The sequence below is a fragment of the Salmo salar genome, chromosome ssa01 (assembly GCF_905237065.1).
Source record: "Salmo salar chromosome ssa01, Ssal_v3.1, whole genome shotgun sequence".
In the NCBI taxonomy this organism is placed as follows: Eukaryota; Metazoa; Chordata; class Actinopteri; order Salmoniformes; family Salmonidae; genus Salmo; species Salmo salar.
This window is the reverse complement of record NC_059442.1, coordinates 47,375,994-47,396,401: the sequence shown is the minus strand read 5'-3', so window position 1 is coordinate 47,396,401 and position 20,408 is coordinate 47,375,994. Positions and strand designations below refer to the sequence as shown.

Genomic DNA, 20,408 nt, shown 5'->3' with positions numbered 1-20,408 from the left:
GTACATTTCAAACCAACTACTTTGACTTTAACTCAAGTAGTATTGTACAGGGTGACATTCACTTGAGTAATTTTCTTAAGTGATCTTTACTTTTACTCAAGAATGAAAATTCCGTACTTTTTCCACCACTGGACACCTACTCATTCAAGGGTTTTTCTTTATTTTTTATTATTTTGTACATTGTAGAATAGTGTAGACATAACACATAAGGAATCATGTAGTAACAAAAAAAATAAAACAAATCAAAATATATTTTAAATTCTGCAAAGTAGCCACCCTTTGCCTTGATGACATGACAGCTTTGCACACTCTTGGCATTCTCTCCAACCAGCTTCATGAGGTAGTCACCTGGAATGCATTTCAATTAACAGGTGTGCCTTAAGTTAATTTGTGGAATATATTTCCTTAATGCGTTTGAGCACATCAGTTGTATTGTGACAAGGTAGGGGTGGTATACAGAAGATAGCCCTATTTGGGAAAAGACCAAGCCCATATTATGGCAAGAACAGCTCAAATAAGCAAAGGCAGTCCCTCATTACTTTAAGACAGGAAGGTCAGTCAATCCAGAAAATGTCAAGAACTTTGAAACTTTCTTCAAGTGCAGTCGCAAAAACCATCAAGCACCATGATGGCTCTCATGAGGACGGCCACAGGAAAGGAAGACAGAGTTACCTCTGCTGCAGAGTTCATTAGAGTTACCAGCCTCAGAAATTGCAGCCCAAATAAAATGCTTCAGAGTTCAAGTAACAGACATCTCAACATCAACTGTTCAGAAGAGACTCGTAAAAATCAGGCCTTCATGGTCAAATTGCTGCAAAGAAATATCTACTAAAAGGACACCAATAATAAGAGACTTGCTTGGGCCAAGAAACACGAGCAATGGACATTAGACCGGTGGAAATCTGTCCAAATTTGAGATTTTTGGTTCCAACCGCATGACCTTCAGATGTGAGATGCAGAGTAGGTGTACGGATAATCTCTGCATGTGTAGTTCCCACCGTGAGGCATGGAGGAGGTGGCGTGATGGTGTATGTGTGGGGGGGCTTTGCTGGTGATACTGTCTGTGATTTCTTTAGAATTCAAGGCACACAACCAGCATGGCTACCACAGCATTCAGCAGCGATACGCCATCCCATCTGGTTTGTGCTTAGTTGGACTATTATTTGCTTTTCAACAGGACAATGACACAAAACACAATGACCCAACACACCTCCAGGCTGTGTAAGGGCTATTTGACCAAGAAGGAGAGTGATGGAGTGCTGCATCAGATGACCCGGCCTCCACAATCACTGGATTTATTATTTTTTAAATTCTTCAAGCTCTGTCAAATTGGTTGTTGATTACTGCTACATAACCATTTTCAAAACTAACTCAGCCACTCAGGAACATTCACTGTCTTCTTGGTAAGCAACTACAGTTTATATTTGGCCTGCGTTTTAGGTTATTGTCCTGCTGAAAGGTTCATTCATCTCCCAGTGTCTGGTGGAAAGCAGACAACCAGGTTTTCCTCTAGGATTTTGCCTGCGCTTAGCTCCATTTTGTTTCTTTTTTATCCTGAAAAACTCCCCAGTTCTTAACGATGACAAGCATACCCATAACATGATGCAGCCACCACCATGCTTGAAAATATGGAGAGTGGTACTCAGAGTGTTGTATTGGAAATGCCCCAAACAATTTCTATTCAGGACAAAAAGTGAATTGCTTTGCCACATTTTTTTTGCAGTACTACTTTAGTGCCTTATTGCAAACAGGATACATGTTTTGGAATATTTATATTATGTACAGGCTTCCTTCTTTCACTCTGTCATTTACGTTAGATTTGTGGGGTAACTACAATGTTGTTGATCCATCCTCAGTTCTCTTATCACAGCCATTAAACTCTGTTTTAAACTCACTATTGGCCTCATGGTGAAATCCCTGTGCAGGAGAAGGATGCCTGTATATTTGTGGTGACTGGGTGTATTGATACACCATCCAAAGTGTAATTATTAACTTCACCATGATCAAATAGATATTTCATGTCAGATGAGGTAGTCATTCAAAAACCATAACACTATTATTGCACACAATAATTATTTGGCAAAGCTAAATATTAGTAGCATAACCAAGAGCAAGCCACGTTTAATTAGTCAAATTTGGCAAAGGTAATACACATACAGTTGCAGATGGTATGTAAACAGTATTTGAAGTCTTTGCAGCAGTGCCTGTTGTTGTTGAGAACACATCAACACAGAAAAAGGGTAGCTTGTTTTTAAACTTTTTTGAACACCTCAAATAGACTAGTCACTAGTCCAGGGCTAGGCTACTTTGATATGAGTGGGGGCCACAAAAAAATCTGAACTCATCATGAGGGGCCGCAGTGGCTCGTGGGTCTGCGTACCCACATCCATTGAACTGGCCAGCTGCCCATCCCTGCACTAGACAATCAGACCTTAACACACGTCCCATTTCAGCACAACTCCGGCTCTCATTCGGTAAACCTCCTGAGAGTTTGTAGGACCGCTGAAGGAACAGAGTTTGACAAAGTTCGTGGGGGTTACTTTGACCGAGATGGTGCTCTGAGACAATGGCGTTTGGGCAAGACGATTGGCCCAGTGTATCTCAAATTGTTGTTCCAGTTACATTTCAACAAGAAATACCGAGGTTGGCTCACGATGGTAGTATAGCAGGCCATCTTGGGGTCAAGAAGACGTATGATCGTATCGTGATTAACTTCTTCTGGCCTGGTCTGAAACAAGATGTTGTGGCTTACTGTAAATTCTGTTGCGTTTGCCAGAGGATGGATAAACCGAACCAAGCTGTACCGGTTGCACCTTTACAGCCTATTCCTGCTTTTGACAAGCAGGGTTCTGGTTGATTGTGTTGGTCCTTTGCCCAAAGCAAAGAGTGGTAACCAGTTTCTCTTGACCATCATGTGCGCTGCCAATTGTTCCACTGAGGAAAATCACGGCTCCTAGTATTGCTAAGGCACAGCGGCGTGTGTTTTTGGACGCCAAGGGAAGCCAGGCTTCCCCACATTTTTATTTAATTAAAAATAAGTTAATCTTTTGTCTCTCTCTGTTTCATAAATTTTCCTTCAATTCGCAAGAGGCTGAATGGATCTCACAAGAGAAAGCATCCGAGCAAGCGAAACAGCGCCCCTCAGTCGCTCTACGTGTAGGCCATCTACCTGATATTGTCTGGTCCAAACGAGTATGGCATTGCTGCCGCCCATAGCATTGAATGCAAGGGAAGCCAGCAAGCATTTGGCCTCACTTGACAAAAAAAAGTGCCAATCAGCGTAAAGAAATTTAAATAATAAAAAAAAGGGAAGGGAAGCCAACTTGGATTTGGCATCTCTCATATCAAATTGCTTTGAGAGCATATGTCATTAACAGAAACAACTTGAATTGTTGCATCTCGTTGTGTTGTTGTCCTCCTTTGGACTTAATTCTCTGTACTGGCCTATGATTATAACGGGAATTCTGATCCAACCATTAATTCATACATTGTTGTGCCCCTGGCCTGAGAGGACGGAAGTTGAATATGTACAGTAGCTAGATGTAAAAGGCTAATGTTAACTAGTATAACGTTTCCCATTAAATGGAAGTTAGGCAAGCAAGCATTTTAGCCAGGTAGCCTAGGACGCAAACAGAAATCAGAACCATGGACAGCCAAATCATATTTAGTTTATGTTGATTGGACTAAATTGTTTTTGGTATATTTTAAATTGTCACTGTATTAGACTAAGCAGTATCGTGGACTTCACCAGACAGAGGTTGCTATCCGACTTTGTGATAAAACAAAGTTGTGGTTGAAATTATTCTGACACGGTCTTCCTAATGTCTCAGCCTTTTAGGCGCATGCATATATCTCCATATCTCTCTCTGAAGGTCGCAATTTGTAAGTCGCTCTGGATAAGAGCGTCTGCTAAATGAAGTAAATGTAAGGCATATGAATTAACAGAAAACAATGGAATTATCACAACACATACACTACCGTTCAAAAGTTTGGGGTCACTTAGAAATGTCCTTGTTTTTTAAAGAAAACCACATTTTGTCCATTAAAATAACATCAAATTGAACAGAAATACAGTGTAGACATTGTTAAATGTTATATATGAAGATCTCGAACAACGCTGCTTACTACTCCCTTCACAGAAGAGCGCAAACTGGCCCTAACCAGAATAGAAAAAGGAGTGGGAGCCCCCGGTGCACAACTGAACAAGAGGACAAGTTACATTAGTGTCTAGTTTGAGAAACAGACGCATCACAAGTCCTCAACTGGCACCTTCATTAAATAGTACCCGCAAAACACCAGTCTCATCGTCAATAGTGAAGAGGCGACTCCGGGATGCTGGCTTTCTAGGCAGAGTTCCTCTGTCCAGTGTGTGTTCTTTTGCCCATCTTAATCTTTTATTTTTATTGGCCAGCCTGAGATATGGCTTTTTCTTTGCAACTCTGCCTAGAGGGCCAGCATCCCGGAGTCGTTCCTTCAGTTTCTCACATGGAATAGCCTTCATTTCTCAAAACAAGAATAAACTGATGAGTTTCAGAAGAAAGGGCTTTGTTTCTGGCCATTTTGAGCCTGTAATCGAACCCACAAATGCAGCTGCTCCAGATACTCAACTAGTCTAAAGAAGGCCAGTTTTATTTGTTCTTTAAATCTCCACAACATTTTTCTGCTGTGTTAACATAATTGCAAAAGGGGTTTCTAATGATCAATTAGCCTTTTAAAATGATTAACTTGGATTAGCTAACATCATGCCATTGGAACACAGGAGTGATGGTCGCTGATAATGGGCCTCTGTACGCCGACGTAATGCAATCAGCCCAAGGTTTGAATTTCATGTCAAAAGTCTTCTAGCAAGTGCTACAGCAATTGGGTGTTACCCATCGCCCCTCTAGTGCCTACCACCCAGAGTCTCAAGGTGCTTGAGAGATTTTATCAGACTTTAAAGTCTATGTTGAGAGCTTACCGTGTTGAGTTTGAGAGACTGGGATGAAGGGGTCCCTTTTGTGCTGTTTGCAGCGCGGGACATTGTTCAAGAATCTCTTGGTTTTAGTTCCAATGAGCTCATGTTTGGATATAATGTCAGAGTTCCTTTGAGCTTGCTGAGAGAGATTGTTGCAGGACACCACCTTAAAAACAAAAACAAATCTGTTGGAGCACGGTAGCACCAATTAGTGTCACCTCGTTAGTCAGAAGGTGTTTCACCTGTGCTGGCCCAGGTGATATTTAAGAGTGGCTGGCACAGTGCTCCAGTTGTCTTGAGAGATGTGGAGGGTTAACACCTTTAGTTGGCTCGCCCCATTTGATTTCTAGAAAAACAATCCTTTATCGGACCTTCCCTGTTTTGGATTTGCTCTTCAAGTTTGGTGTGGGTTTTTCTTCCGTTTGTCTCTTGGCAAATTTAGTGGGCTCTCATGGCGAGTGTCTTTTAGATCCCAGCTGTTGTTGCTACTCAACTTGTAGTGGACACCCCCATGATTGTCTTTCAAAACCCCTCTTAAAACTTGACCTGTTTCGTTTTGGTTGTGGTCAGTGGCTCTTGTTAGGTCCACCTTTTTGAGTGACAAATAGGTGTGTCCCCAGCGAGAAACTGTGTGCAGAGGGTCCCTGGTTCCAGCCCAGGTTGCGGCAAGGAAAGGGACAGAAGTAATATTGTTACATGGATGCTGTTGACCCGGATCAGTGGTTGCTGTAGACAAAGCGGGTGAGTGGAACTGGTGTGAAATGGCTAGCTAGTTAGCGGTGCGCGCTAGTAGCGTTTCAATTGGTGACGTCACTCGCTCAGACCTTGTAGTTGTTTCCTTTGGTCTTCAAGGGTTGCAGCTTTTGTGGAGCGATGGGTAACGATGCTTTGAGGTGTTCAGAGGGGCCCTGGTTCAAACCCAGGCTAGGGCTATGAGGGAAAGAAGCAACACTTACTCCTCCACCAGTCTCTGGAAGGAACCAGTGAGGTCACTACCAAGCTACCGGAGCCGAAGTCCCCTCTTGTGCTCATCTCAGAGGAAACAGTTGCCGTGGGCTCGGACTCGCCTGCTGACGTCATCCTGGCTCAGCACAACAGTGACCCTGTGTCGGCCAATCAGCTCTGTCAGGGAGGAGTCAGGGACTATAGGGGCGCTTGGTCTAGGCTGACACCTTCTTTCAGTGAGGGGAGAAGGATTGTTGGAGGGGGGGGTCTGTGACAAGCGTGTCTTTCCAAGTGCTAAATCCTCCACTAAAATAGTCCATCCCAGTTTGTCCAACTACATCAAATCGCTCGAATTTACATCAATGGCACTAATGTCTCCATCACATACTGTACAGTGGGTCCCATAAGGCTGTTACACAAGCCTGTAGTGGCCAGGCAGTCCTGTCCCTGGCCAACCCCATGTCATGCGTGCTGTGCCTAGTGCTTTGTGTTCCCTTGTCTTCTTGATGCCTCAGCAGTGCCTGCAGTGAGTGCACACACAGTTGGGACTGGATGGCGCCAAAAATGGCCAGCTGCCTCAGGAGGAAGGGAGGGTAAGAACTATGTAGGGAAACACCAAATGGTTTGTGGTCTGCGTCTGCGGCCTATTCATCAATGAGGTTTGTCAATGTGTTTCACCGGTCCAGAGGGTGGAGCCTGAATATTACATGCCGCAGTCTCAGGCACCAAGTGCTGACGGAGCATCCATTCACACCTTTGGTCAAACCACACAGCTGCTAAAAAGGGGTTAGAGCGACTTGTAGGAGGAAGGTTTCCGCAATCGTAACTTAATAAATCCAACATGAAATGTGATAACTGCGCTATAGTATCCTTAACTAGCATTGAAAAAGTGAATCCATTCTTCTCTAGCCAATTAAAAATCTCTCCATCTTCTGAGTCAAGCCTGTAACGTCGGGGGGTTGCCTAAACACGCACAGGCAAAGATTTTCAGCTTGCAGGTTAGACACTGGAATATGTTTGAGTGACAGAGTGAAGGCTTTGCATAGGCGCTTTCTTGCATTTTGTTGTGGGACTAGAAAAAAATGCCTGGAACGTAAAATAATGCTATTAACCGGTTCCCCTGCAGTTCTGTTCCGGAACAGTAAGAATTACTTTCGTTGCAGGTTCCGTTCTGTTCTCTGAACTGGTTCCAACCCCTGCTCAAAGCTGGAATAAAGAACTAGCCTTGCACAAGCCTTAGCTTGAAAACAAAATAGTGATACGTGTGTGGGCAGATTAATTAAAATCACAATTACCTATTTTGTACTAGAATTAGAAACTATGACGCTCATTCAAAATGTCTGACTTAAAGTCGGTACAAGTACTTTAATTCAAGCTCAACTTACTACATAGTGGAAGTATGGTCCCTAATGAAGTCATTCAGAGGAGTTACTAAGAAAAGCTTCCTCAGTCACTGTTTCTTTCTTTCAGTGAAGTCAAGACTTTGTGTTGCCGTTAGTGTTGGGAAGGGGGAAAAAGTGGCGTTTGATTCCGACTGCTCCGAGGGAGACTAGGAGGGATTTTTTTTTGGCAGGTCCTCCGTCCCACCATTCCTGTGGTTCCGTATGAGTTCACGGAACACGGAGCCGAGTGGCCAGAAATAAACTGTTTGCTCATGCGTGGGTGCAATGAAATAGTTCAACACCCAAACGAGAGACAAGGGCTCTTTTCTCTTCTGCTAGACAGGACGGGGGACTGAGACTTTTCCTCTTCAGAAAAACAGCTGGACGAAGAGGAGGGTTGAGGCTGGGGAGACCTGAGCAAATCTGGAGTGTTGGTCACTGAAGAATGGAGGTGTCTGGGAAGGGGTGGTGGTAGTAGTTGTTTCTGAGCAGGGGTGGTGAGGTTGGAGGTTCAGCTTCGAAATTCCACTTCAGCCAGTACTACCTTTTACTTTATAGTAATTCTGTTTTCTACTAATCTATCCCGTATATACATCTACCTTGGATGACATGTAGCTTGTATCAAAGTAACTTTTATAAAAACAATATACTGTTTGGCCACTGGAACTTCAGGGGTTTGCAGTAGCAATGATTTCAAGCTGTTCACTAGTGCAGTGCAATACACTAAAACCCTGGTTGTCCCAGGTAGACAAAAAGGGCACCCCTAAAATACAAGACATTAAAGAGTTCCTAACATAACGTCATTATTTTCCTTCATCATCATATCCTTCACCATGGCTTTGTTCTTCCATTGAAAAGCCCTATATCCTCTGCTGTTACTTCCCAACTATGTCCCATGCCCACATTCCTAGACAATATCCCCATCATCGGAACCCCTTTATGACTTCAGCAAGGAATGCCGTTTTCCGTCTATGGTTTTTCATCAGCGGTGAACGCAGGGAAGCATGACTTTAGGCCTGGGCGATATGGCCTAAAAATCTTTATTTCTTTAAACATGGGAGATTCATGATAGCTATATATGTTTTATTCTCTGAATAAGCTTTGTTGCACAACTAAAGGTCAATACACTGCATCTAAAACAGAAATCAGGGCTTATATAATTATACCTAGGCTAAATATAAACCAAATATTTTCAGCTTTTTTGCAATAAGTCGGTCTATAAAATGCCATTTTTGTTACAAATTTAACCAGAACCATGCACATCCACTAATGACCAAATTCCTTGTAGCAGATATTATAGAAAATTAACACAGGTCTCATAAACAATCTCAAGCCCACCTGCTAGTAAGTAGCCAGCTGATCTTTATTTTCAAGTCTAGCCAAATTGGATCTATTTGCTTGCTAACAAGGTAGAACTGTTATGAATACATCCTCCAGTCCATTTGAACAACATAGCATGTTCACTTTGTTTAAATGTGGAAATCAAGTGGCCTACGTGGAAAATATGCTAATTTGTCATATTGAGAACAGGTTGCCAATTCCTTATATAAATGTATATTTTTATGCTCATTGCAAATGTATAAAACAGACAGCTAGCGCATAAGTCTGTGGCTAAAATGCTGCTAGAGGTATGTGGTACGCAATGACGCTTGCGACAGAAACGGAGCATACATTTTCCACAATCATGTTTATTATTACTCCCGTTTTAGTAGGGTCTGCTCTGTTCTACATTTTGGGAGTTCAAACATAAGTGTATCATTAGAAAGGTTATGTTCTCTACTATTACAGTAAAATAATGTCTCAATGCGTTTTGGCGTCCATATGACCGATTCTGTTGGCTCAAATGCAAATAGTGAGTTTAAACTGCTTATTGTCAGAGAGGAAGAAGTGATTGTTTTGTCTTGGTTGTGAGTGGCAGAGGGAGGGGCTTGGTGTCTGTGTGAGTGGTAAGGTGCACAGAAGGAGCGAAGGAGACGAGGCCAAAAAGATAAACACGCATAAAAACCTTAATTCTTGCGATACAGGCATTTGGAAAATCGCGCGCAAAAAAAAAAAAACACACATTCAATTGAATTTGGTCAAATCGCCCAACCCTACATGACATCTGAAATGAGGTGACCAGCAGCAGATTATTATTAGGCTACAACATGCAGTGAACCAATCTATTGAGAAAGGTGCCAAGAGATGAGCCTGGTCCCAGGTCTGTTTGTGCCGTCTTGCCATTCTGTCGTTGGAGTTACAATGACCATAGCATAGGAGTTAACAAGACAGCACATACAGATCTGGAACCAGGCTAGAATAAGATCAGACATGACCAGTTCCTGACAAGTCCTCATGATATGGACAGTGTGGTCCTTACAAGTAAAGGCACTATGGTCCTCCTAATGCTACTTGACAGCTCCCTGAGGTGGCTATGCCATCATGTCTGTGCCACACTGAATCATCATCCTCGTCTCCCCTACTTTTGAATGAGCAAGCGACGTTACCAACACTCAACCAACCCAGCTACTCGTCCCCTGCGGTACTAGTATGGTGAAATGACACTGCAGACAATCTCAAATACGACAGCCCTCCATTTTGCCCATAAAAGATGACTACGGTGTTCTTAGCATTGCTTCTTAGTCCTGACCAACAGAGCACCTGTTCATTTTGAAGTGGATATTCCTGGACATATAGACACTGATATTAGCCTAGATAGTAATAGGCTGAACATGACAGTGGAGGATAATAGGATAATGGAACGTGTATGTGTTTCATTCTCTTTTTCAATAAGAAAAACGGGTCTGCTGTGCTTATCACACCGGGAGGGAGATTGAGAAAAAGATTCTGAGCATGAAGGGAGGGAGGGAAGAGAGGGTTGGTAGAACTAGAAAATAATAGAAAAACACATCAGGACTGAGCAGCACAACAAAAAAAAAAATGTTGGTAAAATTACTTGAGGTAACTTCCAGATTCGATCAGCACAACAATAAGTCTGATAATCTTACGTAGAAATTATATACTGATACTCATCTTGACCATTTCCGGAGACCTTCTCCCCTACCTCACCTCGCTCATCAACTCATCCTTGACCGCTGGCTACGTCCCCTCCGTCTTCAAGAGAGCGAGAGTTGCACCCTTTCTGAAAAAACCTACACTCGATCCCTCCGATGTCAACAACTACAGACCAGTATCCCTTCTTTCCTTTCTCCAAAACTCTTGAACGTGCCGTCCTTGGCCAGCTCTCTTGCTATCTCTCTCAGAATGACCTTCTTGATCCTAATCAGTCAGGTTTCAAGACTGGGCATTCAACTGAGACTGCTCTTCTCTGTGTCACGGAGGCTCTCCGCACTGCTAAAGCTAACTCTCTCTCCTCTGCTCTCATCCTTCTAGACCTATCTGCTGCCTTTGATACCGTGAACCATCAGATCCTCCTCTCCACCCTCTCCGAGCTGGGCATCTCCGGCGCCGCCCACGCTTGGATTGCGTCCTACCTGACAGGTCGCTCCTACCAGGTGGCATGGCGAGAATCTGTCTCCGCACCACGTGCTCTCACCACTGGTGTCCCCCAGGACTCTGTTCTTGGCCCACTCCTATTCTCGCTATACACCAAGTCACTTGGCTCTGTCATATCCTCACATGGTCTCTCATATCATTGCTATGCAGATGACACACAATTAATCTTCTCCTTTCCCCCTTCTGACAACCAGGTGGCGAATCGCATCTCTGCATGTCTGGCAGACATATCAGTGTGGATGACGGATCACCACCTCAAGCTGAACCTCGGCAAGACGGAGCTGCTCTTCCTCCCGGGGAAGGACTGCCCGTTCCATGATCTCGCCATCACGGTTGACAACTCCCTTGTGTCCTCCTCCCAGAGTGCTAAGAGCCTTGGCGTGACCCTCGACAACACCCTGTCGTTCTCCACCAACATCAAGGCGGTGACCCGATCCTGTAGGTTCATGCTCTACAACATTCGCAGAGTACGACCCTGCCTCACACAGGAAGCGGCGCAGGTCCTAATCCAGGCACTTGTCATCTCCCGTCTGGATTATTGCAACTCGCTGTTGGCTGGGCTCCCTGCCTGTGCCATTAAACCCCTACAACTCATCCAGAATGCCGCAGCCCGTCTGGTGTTCAACCTTCCCAAGTTCTCTCACGCCACCCCGCTCCTCCGCTCTCTCCACTGGCTTCCAGTCGAAGCTCGCATCCGCTACAAGACCATGGTGCTTGCCTACGGAGCTGTGAGGGGAACGGCACCTCCGTACCTTCAGGCTCTGATCAGGCCCTACACCCAAACAAGGGCACTCCGTTCATCCACCTCTGGCCTGCTCGCCTCCCTACCTCTGAGGAAGCACAGTTCCCGCTCAGCCCAGTCAAAACTGTTCGCTGCTCTGGCACCCCAATGGTGGAACAAGCTCCCTCACGACACCAGGACAGCGGAGTCAATCACCACCTTCCGGAGACACCTGAAACCCCACCTCTTCAAGGAATACCTGGGATAGGATAAAGTAATCCTTCTAACCCCCCCCCTTAAAAGATTTAGATGCACTATTGTAAAGTGGTTGTTCCACTGGATATTATAAGGTGAATGCACCAATTTGTAAGTCGCTCTGGATAAGAGCGTCTGCTAAATGACTTAAATGTAAATGTAAATGTAAATTCAATGATGAAATCGCAATGAAATTAAATGTCGGTAATACTTTTATTTGGATTGTTAGCCTGTAGATGCTCTACAGACTATCTGCTAGCCCTAACCTTAAACCTTACCCTAACCCAGGGTTTTCCAAACTCTGTCCTCGGGACCCCAAGGGGTGCACGTTTTGGTTTTTGCCCAAACACTACACAGCTGATTCAAATGATCGAAGCTTGATGATTAGTTGCTTATGAGTCGGCTGTGTAGAGCTAGGGCTAAAAACAAAATGTGCACCCCTTGGGGTCCCAAGGACAGAGTTTAGAAAACCCTGTCCTATCTTTAACCCTTACCCTAACTCTTATTGTAAAACTAACCGTTATCTTAGCAAGCAGTTGCTTATCAACAGATAGTATGACCATCTTTAGAGCATCTACAAATGGTTTATCCAAATAAAGTGTGACCTCATCCAGTGACTAAAATGAATCCCCCTCTCCCTTACCCTAGTCACACACACACAGTCACAAACTGATCATCAGTCTTTTGACTCTTGACTTGCTGTGACAAGCAGCAAATAAGTTGCATCACTTTGTTCGGGGAACAAAGCAGCTTCTTCATACAGTGAAATAAGTAGGTAATTCTGGATTCCTTTCATTAGTACAGTACATTCCAAATAGTTGCGCCTTTCCACTCAACTTAGATCTTCCAGCTACAAATTAACCCTGTGAGGGCCACATCAATTTCTACCACAAATATGCATATTTTTCCAACCTTCTCACAACAATAAAATAGACAAAGACTCGAATTTCGCTTCGGATAAAAAAAATAAAGCATCCTTTGATCGCTGAAAGTGTACATCCAACTAGGGCTTGGGAGTGACCCACCTAAGAACTTTATACAGTCCGTCATTAATGTTTCCAAATGTATATTGAACAATAACGGGGGCTGTACTGCATTAAAACGTCCTCATATAACTGGGAGAACACAGTGCAAAGGGAGGCTGAGAGAGAGACAGCCACTGCTCACTAGAAACTCTGATGGGAATCCCATGTTGCGGTGTGTGTATGCGTGTTGTGTACGGGAAAATGATAACATATCCATCTTTACAGACAGTTTCTCAATGTGTATTAAGGCAGTGCCGACCGACAGATGTGGTCCTGGCTATACAGCTGTAGACATTGGATCAGCACACACACAGACGCAGTGTTTCTTTCTCATCACCACACGAGCCAGAGCTCCACTCTATTTTTCATGAGTCAGTTTGGTTGCCAGGGTGTTTGTTTCCATGACCACATACCAGCCTGATGCAACAAACCAGACCACCACCACCCCTAACTGATTTAACCCCACAGTAGAACACTGGAATCGTGTATGATCTGGTGTCCTATTCAAAGATGCTTGGCCAGCTAATGCTATGACTTCATCGTTGCCATGCCACATTACACAGACTCTGGCAATGGGCACGGTTAACCCTTCGCTGTCTGTGGAAGGATGTAAGGCAGTTACAGGGAATGACATGAGCAATACCTTCAAATGTGTGTATGTGTGAAGTGGCACCAGTGCCAAAAGCACTAATCCTCTCCCGGCCAACTTCAACGGAGCATCGCCATTATCAACTTAAATGGCCAGTCAAGATGGACATGGTGTGTGTGTGTCGGTGTGCCTACCTGGGTTATTGGCCTCTCCCTCCAACACGTGAAGCTCGGTGCAATCAGCCAGGCTGTGCTCCAGACACAGCTGCAGGAAACGGGCCTGGGTCTGCGACACCCGCTTCAGCAGCGACAGCAGAGCCACCGTCTGCTCACACTCGTTCCACCCCTTAAACCAGCTTCCCAGGATGCCCACCTGGTCGCGAAACATCATGGTCTGGGGCACAGGCACCAGGCCAAACAGGGAAACTAGTTAGTGACCTTCCTGGTGTCACGAGAGAATTGCGTTAACTTGGTGCTCTAGTGGTTAAACTTTGGTCAAAGCTTATGTTGGATGTGCTCTTCTTTTTGTCTGTTTTTGTTGTTGATGTTGAGTGGGGCAGAAATATGTACTTTGAGCAGGAGGGGTTTGAGCTGTTGTGCTCAGTTCAAGTGGCGTAGCATCATCCAGGCTTTTAGAAAAGCAGGTGTACTGTAGTTTCAGCTTGAGGGGAGTGGTGGCAAGGTGCTCTCCTAGGTGCATCTGCACCAGGGGGTGTTAACATTCAGACAGGAGAGTCGGCTTTCCTCCTGCACTCTGCGCTGTCACACCAGCATTACTTTTGTTGGCATTTTCCACAGGGATCCCATTTAGATCTGAAATTATGGAAATAAATGGTTGGGAGACACTGTCACACATGGTCTGTCAGTAACACACACAGCTTGGCGTCCAAAACCCATCTAGTAAAGTCTTTACCAACGGTGAACTCCAAATGCAGAGGAAATGTGACAACCAACACTGCTCTCTGCAGACTTGAAATAGACGGTTATTTACAAACCATTTTACATTGAAACCAGGAGATTAGTGACACCCATTGCCTACTAAAACAAAGCATGTATGCCTCATACTAATCATTTAAAAGTAGCCCTCTCTCAGTAGTAATCGGCGCAACATCCCGAATGGTAGGCTATTTCCAAAGAGAAAAGCGCCGGTCCCTTACATTATAATGTTAGACAGCTATGTTCAAAGGGTCCCTGCTGTAAACTATATGATAAAGCATAAATGATTGCTTTCCACCACACATTGCTTCGAAAATAGCCTGTAGACTGTATAATCGGTAGACTGCCAACTACGCGAAACTGAAAGTACCTTGAATGAAAAGACGCATTCTTTTTCAAAATATTACCTAAAAATAGGTCCATGTCAGCACTAACAGGTCTCCAAAACTGTCACTTTGCTTCATCAGCACTGGGGCAATCATAGCCCTAAATTAGTACCGAGGATAGGCTAGATCTTTTGTAAAAATGTGGAGGTGATGCGATTCGGTGCAAGAAAAATTAATAGGGATCTACATTAAATAATTGAGGGGTCTCAAATGCGCAGTCTAGAACATTCCCAAAATGTGCCCGATGCATAGCTATGTTACACTGTAATGCAATACATATTCAGTCTAGTTTCCATAAACTCCAGAGAGCCAGACCCGAGCGTTAACCATTTCCCCGCAAATGAAACGTCCAGCTGAACACATTGTATTCCCCCATTAAAAAGTTAGCCTACTGTATCACCGTTTTTTAAGTTAGCATATTTTCTCTATTACCTGTGTAGCCTACTGGACAGACAACTCGGCGAGAGCAGTTCAGACAAAATAGTCGACAAACATATTCCAGAACTTCGTAAGAAGTGGAAAAGAAAATGTTTAACGTTACTCACTTCCATGCACGTCTGCATCGGTGGTGTTGATCGCGAGACGGGGCGCAACAAAGTTTTAAAATTGTGGGCAGCGGTGCCCCTTCACTCTGCATCTGTGTGTTTTGCCATCTTGACTAACTTTTCCTCCTACAGTTAGGCTACTCTTGTTTTACCAGAGGAGAGACTCGGCATCGCTTTCCACATGCGAATAATTAACACGAAGCATTACGTCAGGGGCTTGGCAGCACAAGGAAGCACAAAAATAGATAATGGGGTTAGGGACAGATCACATAGCCTACCAGCAACCGAGACGACATAGGGATTAGCATGTTTTAGTAAGGGAGGGGGGGAAAGTTTTCCATAGCGAAGAGGACAAAATCAAAACAAGACTGAAGTTATGTGTGAATATGAAAACAGGGGCGGGAGTTGCCTCAGTTTGTCCCGTTCACTTATCTGTACAACACTTTCACCTACATTTGCAACCAAAAAAAAAGCAGGTCGAAAAAAGATGAATACGTGGCGAAAGATACCTTTTGTCGGAGTTGATCATTTGCCAGTGTTCACATTACAAATACAGGATGAAGAGTAAAGATTATATCAACGAAACCAGTGTACCTCCCTGTCCCTGAAGTTCTATAGTGTACATTTAGCTCCAATGTGTGCGTTCCATACAGCAGAGGTCCTTACACCCTTATGTGTAAAACCTTGATGTTTTTTTAGCATTGACAGTTTTTTGTTGTATTTTTTTATATTGTCTAATACATCCATTAATGCATCTAAATGTGCACAGATGTTACGTTAGAACAAAAGTAAAAGAATACTTGCATTAAAAAAAAGAATGATTGGGAAAGATATATCCTTAATAGGGCCTCTTTTGGGAAGGCTGACCCCTGAAACATCAGTAGGACCTCAAATGAATTCTCGGGCCATTGTTTAACAGCACTGTCCTTTTCTGTCACGCAATGCACCGTTGCATTCAGCTGAGTGTGCTCAATATTGACTATAAGTGGAAGGAGGGGGAAGGGATAGACGTCCAACCACAGTGGGATAACAATGAATGAGAGAACTTAAGTTCTTGAGAGGGGTGTCATCTGAAAGGAAGCATATTAAAGAAGGGGGGTTGTGACAAGGACTCATAATCCTCAGACTGATGCTTAGATTCTAGATGCTGTCCAATGGTAATTAGCTCATGTGTTGAAACAGAGCACAAAGATAGGTCTATTGGGTTTGTTGGAAAGTGGACAGTTCTCTTCAATCAGTCAAAAGCTCAAGCCATCGCAAATTGGATTGAAAGAACAATAATTACAGTTGACCTCCGCGTTGAGGTATTATAGCATGAGAACTACAGTGCATTCGGAAAGTATTCAGACCCCTTATTCTAAAATTGATATTTTATCAATCTACACACAATACCCCATAATGACAAAGCACAAACAGGTTTTTAGAAATGTTTGCAAATAAAAAAAGTTAAAACTGAAATATGACATTTACATAAGTATTCAGACCCTTTACTCAGTACTTTCTTGAAGCACATTTGGCAGTGATTACTGCCTAGAGTCTACTTGGGTATGATGCTACAAGCTTGGCACACCTGTATTTGGGGAGTTTCTCCCATTCTTCTCTGCAGATCCTCTCAAGCTCTGTCAAGTCCGGGCTCTGGCTGGGCCATTCAAGGGCGTTCAGAGATTTGTCCTGAAGCCACTCCTGCGTTGTCTTGGTTGTGTGCTTAGTGTCGTTGTTCTGTCTGAGGTCCTGAGCACTCTGGAGCAGGTTTTCATCAATGATCCCTCTATAATTTGCTCCGTTCATCTTTCCTTTTGATCCTGACTAGTCTCCTAGTCCCTGCTGCTGAAAAACACCCCATGCTGCCACCACCATGCTTCACTGTAGGGATGGTGCCAGGTTTCCTCCAGACGTGACACTCGGCATTCAGGCCAAAGAGTTCAATCTTGGTTTCATCAGACCAGAGACTCTTGTTTCTCATGGTCTGAGAGTCCTTTAGGTGCATTTTAGCAAACTCCCAGCAGGCTGTCATGTGAATTTTACTGAGGAGTGGCTTCAGTCTGGCCACTCTACCATAAAGGCCTGATTGGTGGAGTGCTGCAGAGATGGTTGTCCTTCTGGAAGGTTCTCCCATCTCCAAAGATGAACTATGGAGCTCTGTAAGAGAGACCATCGGGTTCTTGGTCACCTGTCTGACCAAGGCCCTTCTCCCCTGAGTTCTCAGTTTGGCAGGGCTGACAGCTCTAGGAAGAGTCTTGGTGGTTCCAAACTTCTTCCATTTAAGAATGATGCAGGCCACTGTGTTCTTGGGGACCTTCAATGATGCAGACATTTTTTGGTAACCTTCCCCAGATCTGTGCCTCGAAACAATCATGTCTCGGCCCTCTATGGACAATTCCTTCGACCTCATGGCTTGCTTTGGGATTTATATAGACAGATGTGTGCCTTTCCAAATCATGTCCAATCAATTGAATTTAACACAGGTTGACTCCAATCAAGTTGTAGAAACATCTCAAGTATGATCAATAGAAACAGGATGCACCTGAGCTCAAGTTAGAGTCTCAGAGCAAAGGGTCTGAATACTTATGAAAATAAGGTATGCGTTTTTATTTTTTAATACATTTGCAAAAAAATTCTACAAACCTGTTTTGCTTTGTCATTATGGGGTATTGTGTGTAGATTGATGAGGGGGAACAATTATTTAACACATTTCAGAATAAGGCTGTAACGTAATAAAATGTGGAAAAAGGGATGTGGTTTGAATACTTTCTGAATGCAATGTATATATAAACTTAATTTTTAGGGGCACTCAGGTAATAAATGACCAGATTCATTTGAATTTAATACTTATAGAATCATGGAATGCATTTGTTCTGGTTTATATATCAAGGTAATTGTTGCAGGTGGCAGAACAATGATGTATTGGCAGTTTTGGGGAAGCTACTCTAAAAAGATAGCATACCAAGTTACCAATTACTTCACAACAAAATAAGTTAAGCTACATTAAAGCTACCCCAACAAAAAAGATAGTTAAGTAAACTAAAGTTACTTTGAAAAAGTAGTTCACTACATCCAAACTACTTTGTGAAAAATTATCATACAGTTGAAGTCGGAAGTTTACATAAACCTTAGCCAAATACATTTAAACTCAGTTTTTCCCAATTCCTGATATTTAATCCTAGTAAAAAATTCCTTGTCTTAGGTCAGTTAGGATAACCCTTTATTTTAAGAATGTGAAATGTCAGAATAATAGTAGAGAGAATGATTTATTTCAGCTTTTATTTCTTTCATCACATTCCCAGTGGGTCAGAAGTTTACATACACTCAATTAGTATTTGGTAGCATTGCCTAAATTGTTTAACTTGGGTCAAACGTTTTGGGTAGCCTTCCACAAGCTTCCCACAATACGTTGGGTGAATATTGGCCCATTCCTCCTGACAGAGCTGGTGTAACTGAGTCAGGTTTGTAGGCCTCTTTGCTCGCACACACTCTCAGTTCTGCCCACAAATGTTCTATGGGATTGAGGTCAGAGCTCTTGATGGCCACTCCAATACCTTGACTTTGTTGTCCATAAGCCATTTTGCCACAACTTTGGAAGTATACTTGGGGTCATTGTTCATTTGGAAGACCCATTTGCGACCAAGCTTTAACTTCCTGACTGATGTCTTGAGATGTTGCTTTAATATGTCCACATAATTTTCCTGCCTCATGATGCCATCTATTTTGTGAAGTGCATCAGTCCCTCCTGCAGCAAAGCACCCCCACAGCATGATGCTGCCACCCCCTGTGCTTCACGGTTAGGATGGTGTTCTTCGGCTTGCAATCCTCCCCCTTTTTCCTCCAAACATAAAGATGGTCATTATGACCAAACAGTTATATTTTTGTTTCATCAGACTAGAGGACATTTCTCCAAAAAGTACGATCTTTGTCCCCATGTGCAGTTGTAAACCGTAGTCTGGCTTTTTATGGCGGTTTTGGAGCTGAGCTGCCTTCCTCGCTGAGCTGCCTTTCAGGTTATGTCAATATAGGACTCGTTTTACTGTGGATATAGATACTTTTGTACCTGTTTCCTCCAGCATCTTCACAAGGTCCGTTGCTGTTGTTCTGGGATTGATTTGCACTTTTCGCACCAAAGTACGTTCATCTCTAGGAGACAGAACGCATCTCCTTCCTGAGCAGTATGATGGCTGCGTGGTCCCATGGTGTTTATACTTGCGTACAATTGTTTGTACAGATGGGTGTGGTACCTTCAGGCATTTAGTAGTTGCTCCCAAGGATGAACCAGACCTGTGGAGGTCTACAATTTTTTTTCTGAGGTCTTGGCTGATTTCTTTTGATTTTCCCATGATGTCAAGCAAAGAGGCACTGAGTTTGAAGGTAGACCTTGAAATACATCCACAGGTACACCTCCAATTGACTCAAATGGTGTCAATTAGCCAAACAGAAGCTTCTAAAGCCCTGTCATCATTTTCTGGAATTTTCCAAGCTGTTTAATGTCACAGTCAACTTAGTGTATGTAAACTTCTGACCCACTGGAATTGTGATACAGTGAAATAATGTCTAAACAATTGTTGGAAAAATTACTTGTGTCATGCACAAAGCAGATGTCCTAACCAACTTGCCAAAACTGTAGTTTGTTAACAAGGAATTTGTGGAGTGGTTGAAAACGAGTTTTAATGACTCCAACCTAAGTGTATATAAACTTCCAACTTCAACTGTATGTAAATCTGAAATGTCAGACTACAAATTGCAAGAGCAGATCAGGTAATATGTTAAGACTGTGTAATTTAGCCTATTAAAAATAAAATCTATGTTTCAAGTGAGAATGAGGCAGGCTTGAAGCCGAAAAGAAAGAAAATGATTGCCTACTTCACCCATATTTTATTGTATTTTTGCAGAAAAAAAGTAGTGTGTTGTTCCAATATCTAGCTACACAACTAGAGGGCAAAAACATAATTAACTATTAAAAAACTACCTAGATTTGAATTTAGTTGATCTACCACCAAGCTACTCTAAAATGTAGTTAAATTACTAGTTGAACTACCTATACAGTGCCTTCAAAAAGTACTGTATTTACACCCCTTGACCTTTCTACATGTTGCTGTGTTACAGCCTGAGATTTTGTCGCTGGCCTACACACAATACCCCATAATGTCAAAGTGGAATAATATTTTTCGAAATATTTACAAATTCA

At 43.2% G+C, this 20,408-nt stretch overlaps 1 protein-coding gene across 4 annotated transcripts in view; it reads right to left on the bottom strand.

The window, feature by feature from the left end:
• Positions 1-15,537, bottom strand: part of LOC106602955 (protein Smaug homolog 1) — a 92,396-nt gene extending 76,859 nt beyond the window's left edge. For 3 of the 4 annotated variants that reach the window (XM_014196013.2, XM_014196030.2, XM_014196049.2), the window contains exons 1-2: positions 15,233-15,537; positions 13,561-14,178 (exon numbers count right to left, since the gene is read on the bottom strand). In XM_014196013.2, coding sequence (XP_014051488.1) covers positions 13,561-13,756 — 196 coding nt within the window. In that variant the 5' untranslated portion in view covers positions 13,757-14,178; positions 15,233-15,537. Of the gene's footprint in view, positions 1-13,560; positions 14,179-15,119 lie in introns of all 4 variants that reach the window. The other variant, XM_014196021.2, reaches the window with a different exon arrangement.
• Between the last annotated feature and the right edge of the window lie 4,871 nt (positions 15,538-20,408).